This window comes from Mustela lutreola, chromosome 6 (assembly GCF_030435805.1).
Source record: "Mustela lutreola isolate mMusLut2 chromosome 6, mMusLut2.pri, whole genome shotgun sequence".
In the NCBI taxonomy this organism is placed as follows: Eukaryota; Metazoa; Chordata; class Mammalia; order Carnivora; family Mustelidae; genus Mustela; species Mustela lutreola.
The window spans coordinates 93,301,202-93,318,502 of record NC_081295.1 but is presented as its reverse complement, the minus strand read 5'-3'; the positions used below and the strand labels follow the sequence as shown (position 1 = coordinate 93,318,502).

Below are 17,301 nucleotides of genomic sequence, written 5' to 3'. Positions count from 1 at the left end.
AAAATGCCTGCAGGGAATGATATGAAAAGTCACCGTCTACTCCTTTTTTTTCCTCCCGCTATTTTTAGCTCTTGTTAGGGAGATCAATTTTAGTTAACTGCAGAGGAGGGCTTAAAATGGTGCCCAAGTTTCAAGTTGCGTACATCTGCTATATTTAGACTTTTTTTTTTTTTTCCAAATTCTTCTCCATCAAAACATGCCATAGTAAAGCAGTTTTGCTAGTTTGTTACCTAGCGCACAGCATTTCCTCTGCATGGAAAATATATTTCATTAATTCATGTACCTTACAAAGAAGAAACAGTTTCTATTCCAGGCTCATTGAATCAAAGGTAGAGAAAATTCCATTTTTTAAATATAGATGAATATACTTTGGGCGCATGTGGTATGACTATTATATAAGCTTCAGTCCTTGTTCAACAACTGCTATTTTCTGATCACGGATATGAAAAGCAAACAAAACAGGCTCCAGTGTTCTCACTCACGCGGTGTCTTCCGTCCTTCCCCACCCGAAGCACGCAGATTTGTGATTCTGGACCACGTGCTCAGAATTTTCCATCTCCTTTTGAAGGATTTTCCCTGGAGGGGGCATTGGTGGCTCCATTGGTTAAATGTCTGACTCCTGATCTCAGCTCAGGTCTTCATCTCAGGGTCATGAGTTCAAGTCCCAGGTTGGGCTGTACCCTGGGCCTGGTGTGTACCTAAAAACCAAAAGAGACAAAAACCTATGATTTAAGAATTTTCCCTGGGAAAAAAATGTCTGAAAAGCTTTTCTGCTCAGCATACACTTCATAATTATTTTTAATCAGTGTTGAGTAGCAATATGGAAGACTTCTTTCTCTTGTTTCACCTGGTATGCAAGTGGTAGAATAAATAATAGGAAAGACACATGGCCAGGCCCCTAATATCAGAAAAGCTCCAACAGGATGGTCATTTCCAGAGAGGAAAACCTGACACCTCTCTGACCAAGCAGTGTTTTCTCTCCTTATGTTGCTTCTTTTCTGTCACCTGTATGAATGAGCCCCACGTCACAGGCTTCAGAGAACCCATTTTCTCCATCTCCCTTTATCTTCCCAACCCTCCTTCCTGCGTGGCTTTCCCAAGTCTCCTTGGTCCATACCTTCCCTGGAGGGTTCCACTTCCTTGTCTCAGCTGTGAATTTGGGTCCTCAATCAGTCAGTTGTCCCCATGAAGTACTTTAGGTCCTAAATGACTCAGGAGGGAATGAAGACCTATGGCCCCCCTTAGGCCATCTTACAGGGGAAATCCCCAAAAGATAAACAAACGTTCCTTTATTAAAACAGAACACCTCTTCTAACAAAATGATAGAAATAGTCTCTTTTCCTTCATGCATCTCTCCATCTCCTCCCCCCAACACCAGTTTACCAAGGACCCTTTCTGTCTTCCTACTCTGATGTGGGTCGGGACTGAGGATGGGCGGTAAGGAGGAAGAACCCCCATCGCGTATGTGGAGAATAGTTTCCTGACACGAGCTCATGCCAGTCCTGCTGAGGCAGAGAAGCCTGTGTGCCGCCCTGATGTCTTGCCCCATACCCTAATCTGGCATAATCCTAAATGGCAGAGGCAATATGGCCGTCACACTTTGGCCTCGCCATACCTCAACCGTTGTCCTAGCTCCAATTGTCTGAGGTGACCACAGACCATTTTTTTTTTTAAATGGTGATTTTTGACAATTAGCAAGGTCATCATGAAGATGGAATAATTAATATACATGGGGTACCCAGCCCAGTGCCTGGCACGTAGGAACTACCAGATCCACGGTGGGTGCAATGATCATTCTGCTCTGAGCAGTATCGTTTGGCAGGACATCCACTGAGAGATGTTCCCCATGCCAGTATTTGAATTAAGGTATGGAAAGCCCTTGGAGTAGTGTCGACCAACTGGTGAGAACGATATGCCTGTCCTTTGTGATGGAGGAGCTGGTGATTTAACTGGGCTTGTTCTCTGAACATTACATGGGCTTGGGGTGGTCTGTGCATTCCTTTATAGTCTTTTCCTCCCAAGCTGAGAGGGCGTTCTTTGACAGAAGCAGCAACTGCACCAAGGACAAGGGACAGAGTTGCCATTCAGTGATTGGACCCCACCCTCAAAACCACCCACAGCACTTTTCTCTGAGGTCGATCAAAATGAGACGTGAGCTCATGGAACCACAAAGGTATGGGAGAGAAGAAATGTGCAAAGGACTTCTCTCTCTCTGGAATGTTTCTTCCTCCCTGGAATACTGGTTTTATTGGAGAATCCACTTTCCACTCTTATTTAGAAAGTTAGTTCTTTCTCGACTCCCAGGTTGAGCTTGTGAATAGGCACTTGTGACTATACATGCCACCCGTTTAAGCCCCTCTGCCTTGGGGTCTCTCCTTTTCTCTTTTGTAGCTGTCTGTGAAGTTCCAACATGAAGAAATATTTCTTTTGCTTTACGGTGATGACTAAAACTTGGGATGTGAGTTTGAATCCAGGCATCACCTTTTATTAGCTGTGTGACCTGAAGACACTCTCTGAGTCCCTCTGTGCCTCCTCGACAGTAAAATCAGACGGTTGCCGGTATCAGACGAGATAACCCGAATGAATCTGTGTCCAATGCAGGACATGGTGAATGCTCACTGTGGTACCTATTTTTGGTCACTTGATTTTTAAGCCATATCTTAGTCTTTGGTTAAAGTGTAAATGTGCCTATGTTAAGCTCTTAGCTCCGGTTTCTCAGGGCAGAAGCTGTGATATTTTGGAACTGACAGTTCTACGCACTGCAGTCCATTTAGCATCTTTGGTCATCACCTGCCAAATACCAGTATCCACACGCAACCCAGTCCCTGTGAAAACCAAAAAATGAAAATTAAAAAAAATAAATAAATCCTTATTGCATTTCCAGACACCACTGGGAGCTAAGCACCCTTGTTTGAGAACCACACTAATTACGCTTCTGCACCATTTATCAGGTGGATCTTGAATGCGAGAAAGACATAGAGGCAAGGAGTGGCTGGGAAGAGGTCAGAGGGGCCAGTGTGGGGCGGAGAAAAGAGGAGTGAGAGAGGGGAGCGGTCCAGACAAGTATCACCACCACCACCCCTACTCCTTCCCCATACACACACGCTTTCTTTCCTCCCCTTTGAAATAATAGGGGAATTATTATTCCCCTAATAGGGGAAAAGAGCTTGCTGGTAGATAACTTAAAAATACTGTTAAATCATGTATGGGGTGGTCGTACAGCTTTTGGAAACTTCCAGATGTTTTTCACCATAACGCCTCCTTTTCTTGGGGAGCACTTTAGGTCCCAAAGCAAACCAGCAACAGCCCTTCCAGACTGAGAGAGGCTTAAAAGACATGGTGACTGCAGACACCCGCCAGGATCTGGGAGGAAAAAAGGAAGTGTAGGTCACCGCACTGCACCGCTGCTTCCTGCCATCAGCAATCCTACCACCCCTCACCCCCAACCCCCTCCCAGTTCCACTGACCCCACCCCTGTCCCAGTCCTCTAAGAGCCCCCTCAGGGCCAGGCACCTCTGTCTCTGCTGTTGACATGGGAGTGGTAGAGCCCGGCTGGAGGCCTTGCTCGCCCTCCCCACCCTACCAAATTCAAGTCCTAAACCTAATACACGAAAGGAAAGGAAATCTAAGTGTGAATGCCTTTCAAGCACATTTCAGATTACATACACTCTTCCCTCAGTCCCTGTTTGCAATCCCATGAACAGGCAGCCTGCTCAGTAAAACTAACTCTTAGAAATTCTGTGGTTTTGTTCCATCGATCAGGACGGATGCTCCCTCATTCCTCTTGAAAATAGTACATTCACAATAAAGTACGGAGGAAAGGGGTTTGTAGTGCCTTCTAACTGTGAGAAACCAGAAATCACTTTAATATTGCAATTTCCCTTCCTCATCATCATATATAAAGGGCTCTTAATTTAAATCAAGTTGTGTGTGGCACACAGCTCAGCAGGGTTCTGTGTTCAACGGTCCTGTTGGAAATGTGCCTCACTTGGGTTGATAAGCCATCATCCACTCTTAAAATTCAGTGCAGATTAATAACAGAGGCCTTTTTTTTTTTTTTTTTTTTTTCCCCTGCTGGGTTCAGAACTCACTGAGGGTTGGATAAGACTAAGACAGAGGAGATGAGTCATGCCAGGCCGTGCGGAAGCCCAGAATGTGGCTGAGCCGAGCACAGCAAGCGCTTCCCAAGGCTGAAATCCAGAGCTGAGCAGTGGGACTCCCCTGCCTGCCTGCATACTGACCCCCAGGAACAGGGTCTCCTGCGCTGGCCTCAGCACATAGCAGAGAGCAGGCAGGGATGGTCCAGAGAGCAAAGTAGATTGGGTGAGCTGAGCACCTCAGTTCTTTTCCCCTAAGCTGTCACTCTGCTTCCACTGGAGAGGAGTAAGAAAGCAGCCACAGACAGAGGTCCCAAGTGGTTTGCTCATGGAACTTCATCCCTAAGGAAGGAAGGATGGAGACTGGTGTGGTATCCAGTCTAATATAGCAGGCGAACAGAAAAAAGAGGATAAAGCACAAGCAATTCATTTCAGTTCAACTGTAGTGGCTTAGCTTGCTTCTGAACAGAGAAAACTTGTGTGATCTAGGACTTATCAATTGCCATATAACAGACTATCCCAACATGAAGGTCTTGGAACATCAACAATCTTTTTTTTTTTTTTTTTTTTGCTCACAAATCTATTTAGGGCTCAGGGGGACAGCTCATCTCTGCTCCATGCAACATGGCTTGGGACTTTCAAGATGGTTTCCTCACATGGTTGGCACGTCAGTGTGTGCTGGCTGAAAGCTCAGACAGGCTGTAGGTGCAGGACTCTGGTTCCTCCTCGTGTGAGCCTCTTCATGGGCTGCTTGCGCTTCCTTATAACATGGATGCAAGGTTTTAGAATGAGCCTCCTGACAGAACAAGGTAGAAGTGCGTGTGTTTTTGCGACTTAACTCAGAATTCACACTAGTTACTTCTGCCACAGCATGTTAGTCGAGGCAGTCGGAAAGGCCTCTCCAGATTTGAGGGGCGGGAACACAGTGGAAACAGTCCTCAATGAAGAATTGGCAAAGTTACTGAGGAGTAATGTTACGACCGTCGTTGTGAAACACAGTCTACTAAGACCCAAACGTGCCTATTGAGAATTCACCTTCAGTATGAGAGATAATAAAATTAGAGCCAGAAGGAAACATAGAAAAGTTTCTTCCAGAGTCCCAAGCTGTGGTAATAGATGTAAGTCAAATCATTTTATAATATATACCCCTTTCTTTTCATAATTGATTAGTGTTATCTTTTGAGAAGAGTCATTGTCAAGGAAACCATGCCTCGAATAACTACCAATTGGCCGAAAGAAAAAGATGCAAGATGTTCCTCTTCAGCTAGAGAACAAATGTCCACTAAAATATAAGTTTTGTGCCTTATGGATGTATTAAAAGTATAAGTTAGGGGCGCCTAGGTAGCTTAGTGGGTTAAAGCCTCTGCCTTCGGCTCAGATCATGATCTCGGGGTCCTGGGATCGAGCCCCGCATCAGGCTCTCTGCTCTGTGGGGAACCTGCTTCCCTTCCTCTCTCTCTGCCTGCCTCTCTGCCTACTTGTCATCTCTGTCTGTCAAATAAATAAATAAAATCTTCGAAAAAAAATAAAAGTACAAGTTAAACCCAGCTCCCTTTTGGGAGTGTCTCTTGTCAAAGATGACCCCATGGGAGTCAGGACGGGCAGCGCCCGAGAGTGATCATGATCACATTCATGGAGGTCTAATGGGCCCGAGTTTGAATCCACTCTCTGCCATTTACTTCCTCTGTGATTCAGTTTCCTCTTGCATCAACTAGAAAGGATGCCACCCACAGCCCAGAGCTGTGATCATCATTAAATATCCAATTGACGGGAAGTACTTCGAGCTGTGTCTGGCATTTAGTAAGAGTGTGGGAAATAGTCCTTGTGAAGTTTAAAGCAGATGGCGAGTTTCCACGACACGTCCTGTGTCCTCACACTGCCAGCACACTGACAATAGGGTAAATACGTGTTCTTTCTTGGTTTTCAGCCTTGCTGAAAATCCAAAACTTACACATGTTAAACACCAGGAGAAAAATTCACGTGTGAGTACGTACTGGACATTGGATGAGTAAAACAAGTAAACGGCCAAGGTTGGTGCCTTTCATAAATCAGTACTGTATTTATTGAGCATTTACTTGTGCGTCAACGTGCAGCCATCACCAAAACCACCATTTCAGCAGCTTGGAATATGAAATGCCACTAGATGAAATAACTAATGTATAATGTAAAAGGTGATATAATTAGGCATTATAACAAGTGATTCAGAAAAAGAAAGAGATCTCGTTTAAAATCCACTTCAGATTTGGTCCCTTCTCATGGGAACACAAACGTGGAAAAGGTGGGGAGAGAGGAAAAAGGAGAGGAACTTACCAATGGTGGGGGGTGGGCAGTAGTGAAGAGAGCAAGGGTCATTCCATCGTGAGGGTTGGAGTTTATGACGCTCCCCTGTCCATTTGAACTGGAGGACTTGGCATGTCACCATCCACCCCTTCTTGCTGTTCACAGCAGCGACTCGACTGAGCAGAAGCTCTGTGGCATTAATTCCCCTGCTTAATTCTTTAACTGTTCTGTGGCGTGACTAGATGAGTTCATCATATTGAAAACAGGAAATTATTTGGGGCAACTGTAGCACTGACCACCACATCGCCTTAAATAATCAAGACGTGCATCTCAGGATGGCTTTCTTAAGAATCTGACAAATATTTCTTTATTTCGTAGCATCCATGTGGTTGTTATTCCCATTTTTCTGATGAGGAAAACTGAGTCCTAGAATGTTCTCTGTCTCTCAACATCGCATTGCTAGTATGCGTAAGGTGATGTTCCCAAGTGTTTTAGGAAGTTTATTCTGACAGGGAAGCTTAGTTCCTATGGTGGGAATGCCAGCTGAGATTCCCCAGAGTGAGAGAGAATGGGGACATTACAAGCAGGTGGTAGTGAGGGAGACTCTGGAGAAATATTTCAAAGTGGTACTGAATAATGCTCAGGGACAGTTTGACTACCATGGGTGAAAGGCAGAGAAGCTTCTAGGATGACCAAGTCTGTGGATGGCACTTAGAGGATGAAACCTCTCAGAGAAATGTGATAGCTGGAAAGGAAACATAGATGGGCAGGGAACATAACTAATTCTACTTTGACTGTGTGAGTTTGGAGAAGAGTGAGAGATGTTTGGAGAGATGTCCATAGAAGGCCAAATGCAGGTGTGAGTTCAGGCTGAGGACATAGCATCTCATAGAGACAGACACTGAGAACTCACGATGCTCCAGAGAGACACTCTGCAGGGAAGAATGGCAGCCATGGGAGGGCTAAAGTAAACCCTCGCCTCATGCCTGCTCAACTCTTTGGTCTTTTGAAAGCCTCTGGGATGGGGGTCCGTCTCCTGGAGCTGCAGCTCACGTGAGGACCTGCCCAAAGAGACACTCCGGGGACAAGGGTTTCCCTTGCCTTCCATCTCAAGAGTTCTCTGATCAAGAATCTGAACCATCTCGGCCCTGCTGTCAGGTTCATAAATACAGCTTTGTAACATCTCCCTGCCCTTACCTCGTCTCATTATGTTGATTTTTTAGAGACACTGCGCATAATCACGCTGATTATTTTGAAAGAACTCAAAAAGGAGCCAACTTCTGCCCCACAAGCCAAAGGTGGCAGGATGATGAGGAACCTCTGGGGGTACTCAGACCAGCAGTCACCCTTCACTCGTCGCCTTGCCCCCCAGCCCCCTGCTCAGAACAGGGATGTGCCCTTCTCCCTCCTGAGAGCAGGAGGCAGCCCTCCACTTCCTCCAGTCTTGCAGGAGTCAGGATGTGGAGGAGGGTTTGAATATAGACGTGAGGATTGGGAGTGTGATGGGTGACCCTCTGCTTGTCCTTCCAAAGAAATGCTCCACTGGCCATGCTCTGTGTGGTGTGGCAGCCCTAGCCCACCCAGAGTGGACACGGCCCCAGGGACTCCTTGTCCCCTGCCAAGCCCAGTTGGTCACCCTGCAGGGAGACAGCATTGACGTCAGCCCTCATGGTAGAGGAATTAGCGGAAGCCCAAAGGGAAAGAGAGGCCAAAAAAAGAAAAATTCAATCCAGCCACACCAAAGTGATTTCTTTTTAGTCTGTGGGGCTCTTAGCAGCTGTTAAGCTTTGCTGGATTTTGATAGTAAGAAAGTTTCCAAAAATAGAACAGTGAAATGTCAGAGTTAATGGGATCACAGCAATAAAGCATCTGTACTACCAAGCAGCCTGACTTTGTTAGCTCGACGGGCTCGACGACATGAGGGTTGCCCAGCATGGAGCAGTGCCCTGGGCTTTCCTGTCCCATCCTGAGTGACCCCCCCCCCCAACACCCACACACCTGCCTGAGAGGAGAGCGCTTGGGCTTGAATTGGTAAACACATTGCAACTCGAGGTATCTTTAAGGCAGTGTTCTTTATCAAAGCCAGGGCAAACAAATGGCTTAACTAAAAGGCTAGCTTCATTATGTATATTTTACTGCAATAGAAACATAAATATAAGTATATATATATATACACACACGTGTGTGTGTGTGTGTGTGTGTGTATATATATATACACACACATACATATATCAAGGTAGCAGCTAGCTGCTTGCAGACACATGAGGAAAGAGGCAGGTCAGCCCCCTGGTGGGGTCCCTGCCACCCACCCCCCAGCCCCACTGTCTGCTCACTCGATGGATGATGGCAGCTTCTCTGCTGTGGACCAGAGACTGGCGCCGCCTCACCCTGCATGGCGACCAGGCACAGGACTCCCCCAGCCACTCTGGTTTCCTCAAGGGGTGCTTCCTCTCTAAACCCGGAAACCTTCCAAGAAATCCTGTAGGCGACAAGAATGACCTCGCCGTGTGTGGACTCCTCTCTTTCTCCATCTCTTGTGGGAGGACGTCCCTCCTTCAGCATCGCAAAGCATTCCCGAAGGAAAGAGAGCGTTTTGGAAACCGTAAGCAAACTCATCATCGTTTGCTGTGGCACTTCGAGGGGCTTGTTGCCGTCCCAGAAACAGATGAGAAAGGAGACCACCAATGAAAACCCGCTGCTGGTGCTGGTACAGAGGAGCCCCGGCTGCTTTCCCCTGGGCGTCCTCGGTGTCCCTGAGCTTGACGTCCCTTGACCTGCGCCGTTGGCCGTTTCCCATGAGAAATTGACGATGCAGAATGGAGGAAGGGGGGAGGCACGTTAAGTGCAGGCCAGTGCCCTGGGTGACCGCAGCCTCCTGCAGGCCACATGGCCACGCTGAAGCACAGGGAAGCCCATGGTGGGGCGGGGGAGGGGTGCTGGGTACCAACGGTGATGTTACCCAGTCAGAATTCCCTGGGTTGCATCCTCATCCCAATACCCTCCTTTTTTTTTTTTTTTTTAATTGATTGATTGATTGGGAGGAGGAGCGGCGAGAGAGGGAGAGAGAGAACTGTAAGCAGGCTCCCTGCTCAGTGCAGAGTCCAATACGGGGCTAGATCTCACCACCCTGACCTCATGACCTGAGCCGAAATCCAGAATAGGACCTTCCACCTACTGAGACATGCAGGCGCACCCCCAGGAAATCCTGATTTCAACAAGCAGGACCACTAAGGGGTCAGGAGTTTGAGAAGCAAGGCTCAATGATGCCGCCCACCAGGTCTCTGCCCGTCCTAGGGCCCAGCAGCGCCTTTTGTGCAAGAGCTCGTTTCCCTGTAGGTTCCGCTCCTGGGCCATCGCTGAAGCTGTGCTTTTCCCGAGAAATTTTGGTAAACATGACAACTGCTTTAAAGGAGAACGGAAGGCAACTGAATGAGCTGTCTGGCTGCTAGGCCCACCAGAGCTGTGGGAACAGGCCTTAGAAAGGACTTCAGAGGGGATCCGGGGCAGTGAGGTGAGCGCTGGCTGTGCCTGCTCTCCGGTGGGGAAGCAGATGGGAGCCCGAAGGACTCAGGCAGGTTTCTAAGTTCTGTCCAGGTTCTGCTCCATGTCCCCTGCTTTTGTCACTGTCCTCTCCTGAACCCAGACTGGTCCACGTTTGCCAGAGGTTTCATACTTGCTGCCACGATTCTCTCTAACTACAAGTTCACCAAATCTAGACTTTAAATTACAGGGTCCTTATGAGCCTTATTTCTATGGCTCTGACTAGTTCTGTCCCTCTTGGCTACTGCCAATAAGCAGTGAAATCCCAGAGCTGAAACCCTCCATTTTTGTGACCTATCCCTTGCCATCACCCAGGAAAGCATTTGCTCTGTACAACAGATGTCAAAGGTGGTCCAACAAATGCTTCTCTTTTAACAGAAGGAAAACAGTCTTAGTGGTCCATGGCTAGATTAGTTTGCTAGGCCTGCCACAAAACCAAGTACCACAAACTGAGGAGATTAAAGAACAAAAATTTAAAAAAAAATTTTTTTTAGGGATGCCTGCGTGGCTCAGTCATGACCTCAAGGTCCTGGGATCCAGTCCCACATCTGGCTCTCTGCTCAGCCGGGAGTCGGCTTCTCCCTCTGCCTCTGCTGCTACCCTGGCTTGTGCGCTCGCTTGCTAGCTCTCTCTCTCTGTCAAATAAATAAATAAAATCTTAAAAAAAAAAAAAAAAAAAAGTTACAAAGCTTCACAGCAAAGGAAATCATTCCAGATAGTCGCGGACTTTATCTTTAGCTTTTAGTATGTGCAAGGCTGTCTGACTTTAATCTTAGGGAGATTAGGGAGGTGTTTTTTGTTTTTCTTATGTTTATGTATAGAAGGTTCCTTCTTGATTTTGTTTGTTTGTTTTTTAACAAAGCAGACTTAACTATGCATGCTCAGGGTGGAAATACAGCCCATGCTTTGAGGTTGCGCCAGGTCACTTTGGCCTTGGTAAATGTTAAAGCATAGCTTCCTTGGGAGGCCAGGAACAGGTCCACAAACATTCAAGTTGAAAATGCTCTTTATCAGTAGGTACGAGGATGTGGCTGTCGTGACTGGTAAGAGATTGTGCGGGGTCTTCTGTCCTGGTCTAAGAAACAAGGTCTTGATCTAGTGAGATCTGGAAAGCCACTGACCAGGAGGATGTCCGGGAGACACTGCTTTTAGATTTTCCGTATTCGTGAAAGATGGGGAATGAAAGGTGGGATATCAGGAGAAGGTTAAGATGAGTGTGTCAACAGTTAACTTGAGAAGTTAATAGCATGCAGATGGGGACCCCTGGGTGGCTCAGCTGGTTAAGTGCCTGCCTTCGGCTCAGGCCATGATCCAAGGGTGCTGGAACTGAGTCTGCATGGGGCTCCCAGCTCAGCAGGGCGTCCGCTTCTTCCTCTCCCTCTGCCTGCAGCTCTACCTGCTTGTGCTATTTCTCTGTCAAATGAGTAAATAAAATCTTTAAAAGCATGCAGATGGAGAATGCCCCCTCCTCCTGCCCCATTACTTGGAGGTCTTCACTTTTCTTTTAGACCTAAGCCAGTTGTCACCTCCACCGGGAAGCCTTTCAGTGTCTCCTTCTCCTTAAAATTTGGTGCCACAGTCCTTGACATATATATAGCCATGCTAGCACTTACCATGGTATTTTGTGATACTTCTTGTTTCCACACTCGGCCACAGGGCTGTGCTCTTGCGATAGACACAAGGATCTTCTGTTGCACCCATAGCCTTTTCCCGGCAATAGGCCAGACCGTGGGGAATGCTCAGTAAATACCTCCTAAAGGGGAACAAAGGCAGGAAGCCAGCCAGCTAGCAGCCATTTGGCCATTAAGATGAGCCAGTCAAGAAGGACAGAGTTTTGGAACTTGAAGGGACCTTGACAGCCCTCTAACCCCGTCACCCAGCAGCCACCGCAAATCCAAGACCAGTGATGATCCTGCCTTAATCCATCCTGGGGCAGCTCTTTCTATAAAAGGGTGGCTGGAGGAGACTTCAGAGACTGCCCTGTCGACAAGGTGAAGAAGTGAAGCTGTTGGTTGGCCCAGGGTCACTCAGCAATTAGCAATGAAGATGGGAAACAGAAGAGAAACGGAGAGCGAGCTGTCAGAGCCGCCCCGTCATCACCACAATCCTGAGGACTGTAGTCATGACCATGTGGAAGTTTACCGTTAGGGATGCTGACTGAGGCTGCAGGAGGGTGAGTGGCCCGTGCAGGCTTGTCAGGCTGATAGATGGTACAGTGCAGCACAGATAGATGATCATGCAGCGTAGTGCAGATAGATACAGTAAGCGAGCAATCTCACTCCATTTTGCAATGGCCTGTGCCATTTCTGGATCCTGGATAAGATCTGGGCTTCCCGAAACACTGTGCAATGTCCTTCCTTCCAGAACAAACATTGCCAGAGAATCTGCTTTGAGCTCCCTTCCCCTTTATCACCCTCCTTTTTCTTGCCTTTCAGGAGAGAAATATGAGCTCCATGCAGGAACTGAGTCTACCCCAAGTGTCGTCGTGCACGTGTGCGACAGCGACATAGAAGAAGAAGAGGATCCAAAGACTTCCCCAAAGCCAAAAATCATCCAGACCCGGCGTCCTGGTGTGCCGCCCTCCGTGTCCAACTGAGCTCACCGCTCCGCCTCAATGATAATATCTGTCTCCTCTTTATCATGCTTTTTTTTTTTTTCCCCTCTGTTGTTTGTTTGTCGAAAAAAAAAATAATTGCCTTTCAATCCCTGGGTGTTTGGTTGTTTGAGATTCCTTCCTTGTAATCAAGCCTCTCGGACAAAAGGGCTAGGAAAAGGTGATATGTTTCCTGATCATATCATGTCCATTGAGTAATAATCCATTATTTAGAAGGTTCTAGAAAAAAAAAAAAAAAAGGTAGTATTTTCTTATTAAAATATCAGCACCACCTATATCTTCATTCTCTCATGTTGATCCAAGCCAGAGACATCAGTGACAAATAGCACCCGTGTTGTTTGTGATCTGTTTCAGTCCCAGTCCTGATGTGTATACGTTGTTTCTTCCTGGCCACTTAAGTAGGACCATAAGTAAACTTGACTTTGACTGCATGAGATATCCCTATCCGGTCTCACTCAGTCCTCTGCATCCCGACATTCCCAGGACATGCATGATCACCAGCATTTATTTTCATGATTCGAGGATATACTCTAACTCTCAGACTGTCAGCATCCAGCCATGTCCTATCTAGACTAGAAAAATTATCAGCATCCTCCAGCTCAACAAGTCTGGGTATAGCCACTATTTTGAGTCCATCCTTCATAGCTCTGTTAAAATTCCTGGAGGCGACACTGAGCTTGGCCCCAAAGATATTCCTCCATAGATTTTGAACACCACTTCCCGTAGAGTACTTTCCCAGACTCGCGGGGGAGGCTTGTCCAGGGTGACAGAGACCGATTTCAGACAAACCTATTTATTACAAAAGTTTCATGGTGTCTGAATGATTGTTTTTTCTCTTTGTATATTTGTACAAATGTTTCAGCTGTGCTTTTAAACTCTGGATGTTTTTTATTTAGTGATTGTTCAGCCATTAGCTGCTTAAAGACATAACTATGTGCATTGCTTATGAATGCATTCATATACTAATACAGATAATCTGATAATATGACACTCTACTATGGATAATGCTGAATTTTGGAACGGCACAAAACTTCTCGTGCCAATATATAAATGACTAGCCAACATCTTTGCTATCAAGAACACTCGTTTTTAAATAAAGGGAAGAGGCATGTGTCCATCATAGACAATTTGGGTGAAGCTAGATCTCCAGAACTGAATATTTGAAACAGGAAGGGAGGGTAGATCAACAAACATATACCAATCCTATTCATGCTATGGCCATGTTGCTCAAAAACATTTGTTTTCGTCACATGTGATATTTCTATTTCTGTAGCCCGAAGTGCATTACCGAAGATACACCTCTAAAACCATTACCTTCTGCTCTTTGTACAAGGCCTCACACCCGCCCCTGTACATTAATGAATTACTTTAGATGCAAATGCCAGTTACAAGGGAGTGGGGAAATACTTTCATTACCCAAGCCTCAGAAAAACACGAGAGAACAATAACACAGCCATCTTATGGAAGGATTGTTGTGGTTTTTGACTAAGGTGTACAGTTAGTTTCGGCAGAAACTTAGACTAATCACTCAGAAAATCAAGTCCGTTCTACTGTGAATATAGCAATATCATACTGGACACAGTACAGGTGAAACTGAGGATAGCGTTGCTTGTAAAACCCTGAGTTTCCATAAGAAAAAAAAATTCAGGCTCCTTTTAAAAATAAAATCTGAGGAGTGTATAGTAAGCAAATGCTTTGTCCTTTGCTGTGGGGGTTTTTTGGTGTTTCATCAACAAATGGAAGAGTAGACTTCAAAGTGGAGGAATGCTGCCCTCTAGTGGAAGAAATGTTTTTCTGAGCTTTTGAGACCCGGCGGAGAACTGCAGCTGTCAGCCATTTTGTGCTGAGCCTCTTCAGTTTTCTGCGGGGGTCGTTTGACTTCCGAAGCTACTCAGTTTCAGAACGCAGGTTTTAAGGAAATCTGGATGAGAAAAAATATATATACATATATTTGGAAATTATTTTTTAAGTGTTTTAAAGCAGATCCCATCAGTCACTTCCAGCCAAATTTAGCAAAGGTTAAAATGACCATCCTGTGTAGTCACAAAATAAAAACACAGTGAAGTGGACGACCTAAGGAGTTAGTCTCGGGGACATTTATTGCGAAGTTTCCATGTGACTCTGTCTCAGGTCAAGTAATTCTTTCATTAGGTTGGGTTTGGGAAGAGGGAAAGAGGAACTTCTCCCAGGGGAGCTGTAAGAAACCGGAAGGAGTCCTTGAAGGGTTTCAGGGGAGCCTCCTGCACTGTGAAAGTCAAAATTGCCTCAACATTTCCATGACGCACCTTATGCAAACCTCTTTAGCGCTATTTTCAGTTTGAAAAGTCTGACTATGGAGGGGGAGGGGGAGATTTCCACCAACCAAATCATTTGTGCACGTGTATAGCTCAAAGAGCTTAGACTTCAAATATACCTGGTGAATGACTCTTTGTCCATGGAGTATAATTTCTGTGTTGTCTGTCTGAGCTGACTCCTTTTCAAGTGGTAGTTGTGGAAGAATGCAATTCAGCCTCTCATCTTTGTAAAAAGTTACCAACACATGGGATTAACTTAGCTGAGCAGAGTGGGAGGCTGGTTGGCAGTCACACTGAAGGAACAGGAATTTGAGCAAGGCCTGGAGGGATGGGTTGGGCTCTCATAAGGAGAACTATTTTATCGTCATGTGTCAACCATCTTGGTCCAAGAGGCCATTTCAAAATAAAGATTTTATTTATTTATTTGACCAGAGATCACAAGTAGGCAGAGAGGAAGGCTGAGAGAGATAGAGAGAGAGAGAGAAAGAGAAAGAGAGAGGGAAGCAGGCTTCCTGCTGAGCAGAGAGGCCAGTGATGCGGGGCTCGATCCCAGGACCCTGAGATCATGACCTAAGCCAAAGGCAGAGGCTTAGCCCATTGAGCCACCCAGGTACCTCTCAGATGTACAGAGGACCCTCTTTAAACATCGCTCCCACACGGTTCTTCAGTTTAAAACACCTTAAGAAACCCAAAGTAGGAAAAATTTTATTACGGAGAACACAAAAAGCACTATTATAAAATAAAAGATGGACACATCGTATTTCACAAAGAGCATCTGTTCATCCAATTATACCATTAGGAGAGTGAAAGGGAAAGTCTCAGACTGGGGAAGATACTTGCAACACATATAGTTCTTAAATAACTCCTGTCCAAAACACAAGACGAACTCCTACAGATCAGTAAGAAAAAGACAGACAATCCATCTTTTAAAACTGGCCAAAATGCTTAAAAGGGACTCCACACACACAGGCAATTCACACATACATACACCCGTGCCTGATATACCCATGTGGCCCATAAACATTTAAAGAAAGTATTCAGCGTCATGTTGCATCAGAGAAGTACAAATCAGGACCTCAACAAGGTATATCACAGCCCTATAGGAAGGAGCAACACTGAGTGTGGGGGAGTACTGAAGTGCCGGTGACAATAGGGACCAAGACAGAATAAACTTACGAAGGTCAAACACATGCCTATCTGGAGACAGTTCCTCTCCAGGACACAACAAGCAGATAGGAGTTCTCATAACCAACAAAATACCTGTACTGCCATGTCCCCAAGAGCACTGCTTAGAACAGCCATTAACCAGATACAACCCAAGGATCCTCCCATTCTACAATGAGTAAATAAACCAGTACCTTCACACCAAGGAATATCACAAAGCCATTCCCAGGACATATCACAACATGGGCGGATCTCAAGATCATACTTTTGGAACAAAGAAAGACAGACGTGAAAGAATACATACGGTATAACCCCACTTACGATGTTAAGACACAGTCCAAAGTGACCCATATTGATAGAAATTATAATAGTGTGTACCTTTTGGAAGACATTGACTGAGAAGGGACACCGGCCAGCCTCCCCATGAGGGAAGCTATAAACAAACATCCCACCTAGATTCCTGTGGGTAGATACCTATGTAAAAGTCCTTTAAAATGTGCACAATATAATGCATGTAAAATATCCCTCAAGTGAAGCAAAAAACACCAAAAAAGTGAAGAGAACAGGAGGAAGGAGCCATTAGTGGCAAAAAGGGTTTGGAATGTCCCCAGCCTTAAAAACACATCTCAGCCGTCCTATGTCTCTGAAATACTTCTGCATATACAGAGCCTTCCCTTGAAATGATCTATAAGTATTTTGTAAAATAGGAAGCATAGGACTTAAGGCTGGGGGAGGGGACAAATATTTCCCGAAGAACTACTATGCACCTGACACTGGGAACAGTGGTAAGCACATCCCTGCCATTTCAGAGAGGACGGCCTAGTGTGGGAAAGAGATAATAAACAAAGAAATAAGCAAATAAATCACAAGTTCTGGGAGGCATGAGCAGTTAGAAAAAGCAAGAGCACAATATGAGGACTAAGAACATAGGTGGAAGATGGTGGTCAGGGACGGCCTTTGACCTGGAAGCCACAATGTGCCACAGAAGGGCTAGAAGAACATTCTAGGTAGCAGGGGTGGAGGCCACGGATTTGGAAAGTCCTAGTGTTGGAGGGACCTGAGGGGGGGTATCAGCATGGTGGACTACAGAGAATGGGCTTGAGCATGTCCCAAATGAGGTGGGGAAAGGGAGCAGGGCCTGGGCTCTTTGGAACTTGGCAGGCCTAGGCAGTGGGCTTGGGATTCATTTTAAGCACAAGAGAAGGGTTTTCAGTTGGGAAACATGTGACTCAATCCAGCTTGTGGGTCATTCTGCTTTGAGAGACTCTTCCTAAGACAAAGCAACAACCCTAAATGTCCAGATACTCTAGTG

The 17,301-nt window shown here is 45.9% G+C and overlaps 1 protein-coding gene across 3 annotated transcripts in view; it reads left to right on the top strand.

Moving 5' to 3' along the window:
* Positions 1–14,960, top strand: part of RCAN2 (regulator of calcineurin 2) — a 270,185-nt gene extending 255,225 nt beyond the window's left edge. For all 3 annotated transcript variants that reach the window (XM_059178157.1, XM_059178156.1, XM_059178158.1), the window contains one exon: positions 12,353–14,960. In XM_059178157.1, coding sequence (XP_059034140.1) covers positions 12,353–12,513 — 161 coding nt within the window. In that variant the 3' untranslated portion in view covers positions 12,514–14,960. The remainder of the gene's footprint in view (positions 1–12,352) is intronic.
* Positions 14,961–17,301: the final 2,341 nt, after the last annotated feature.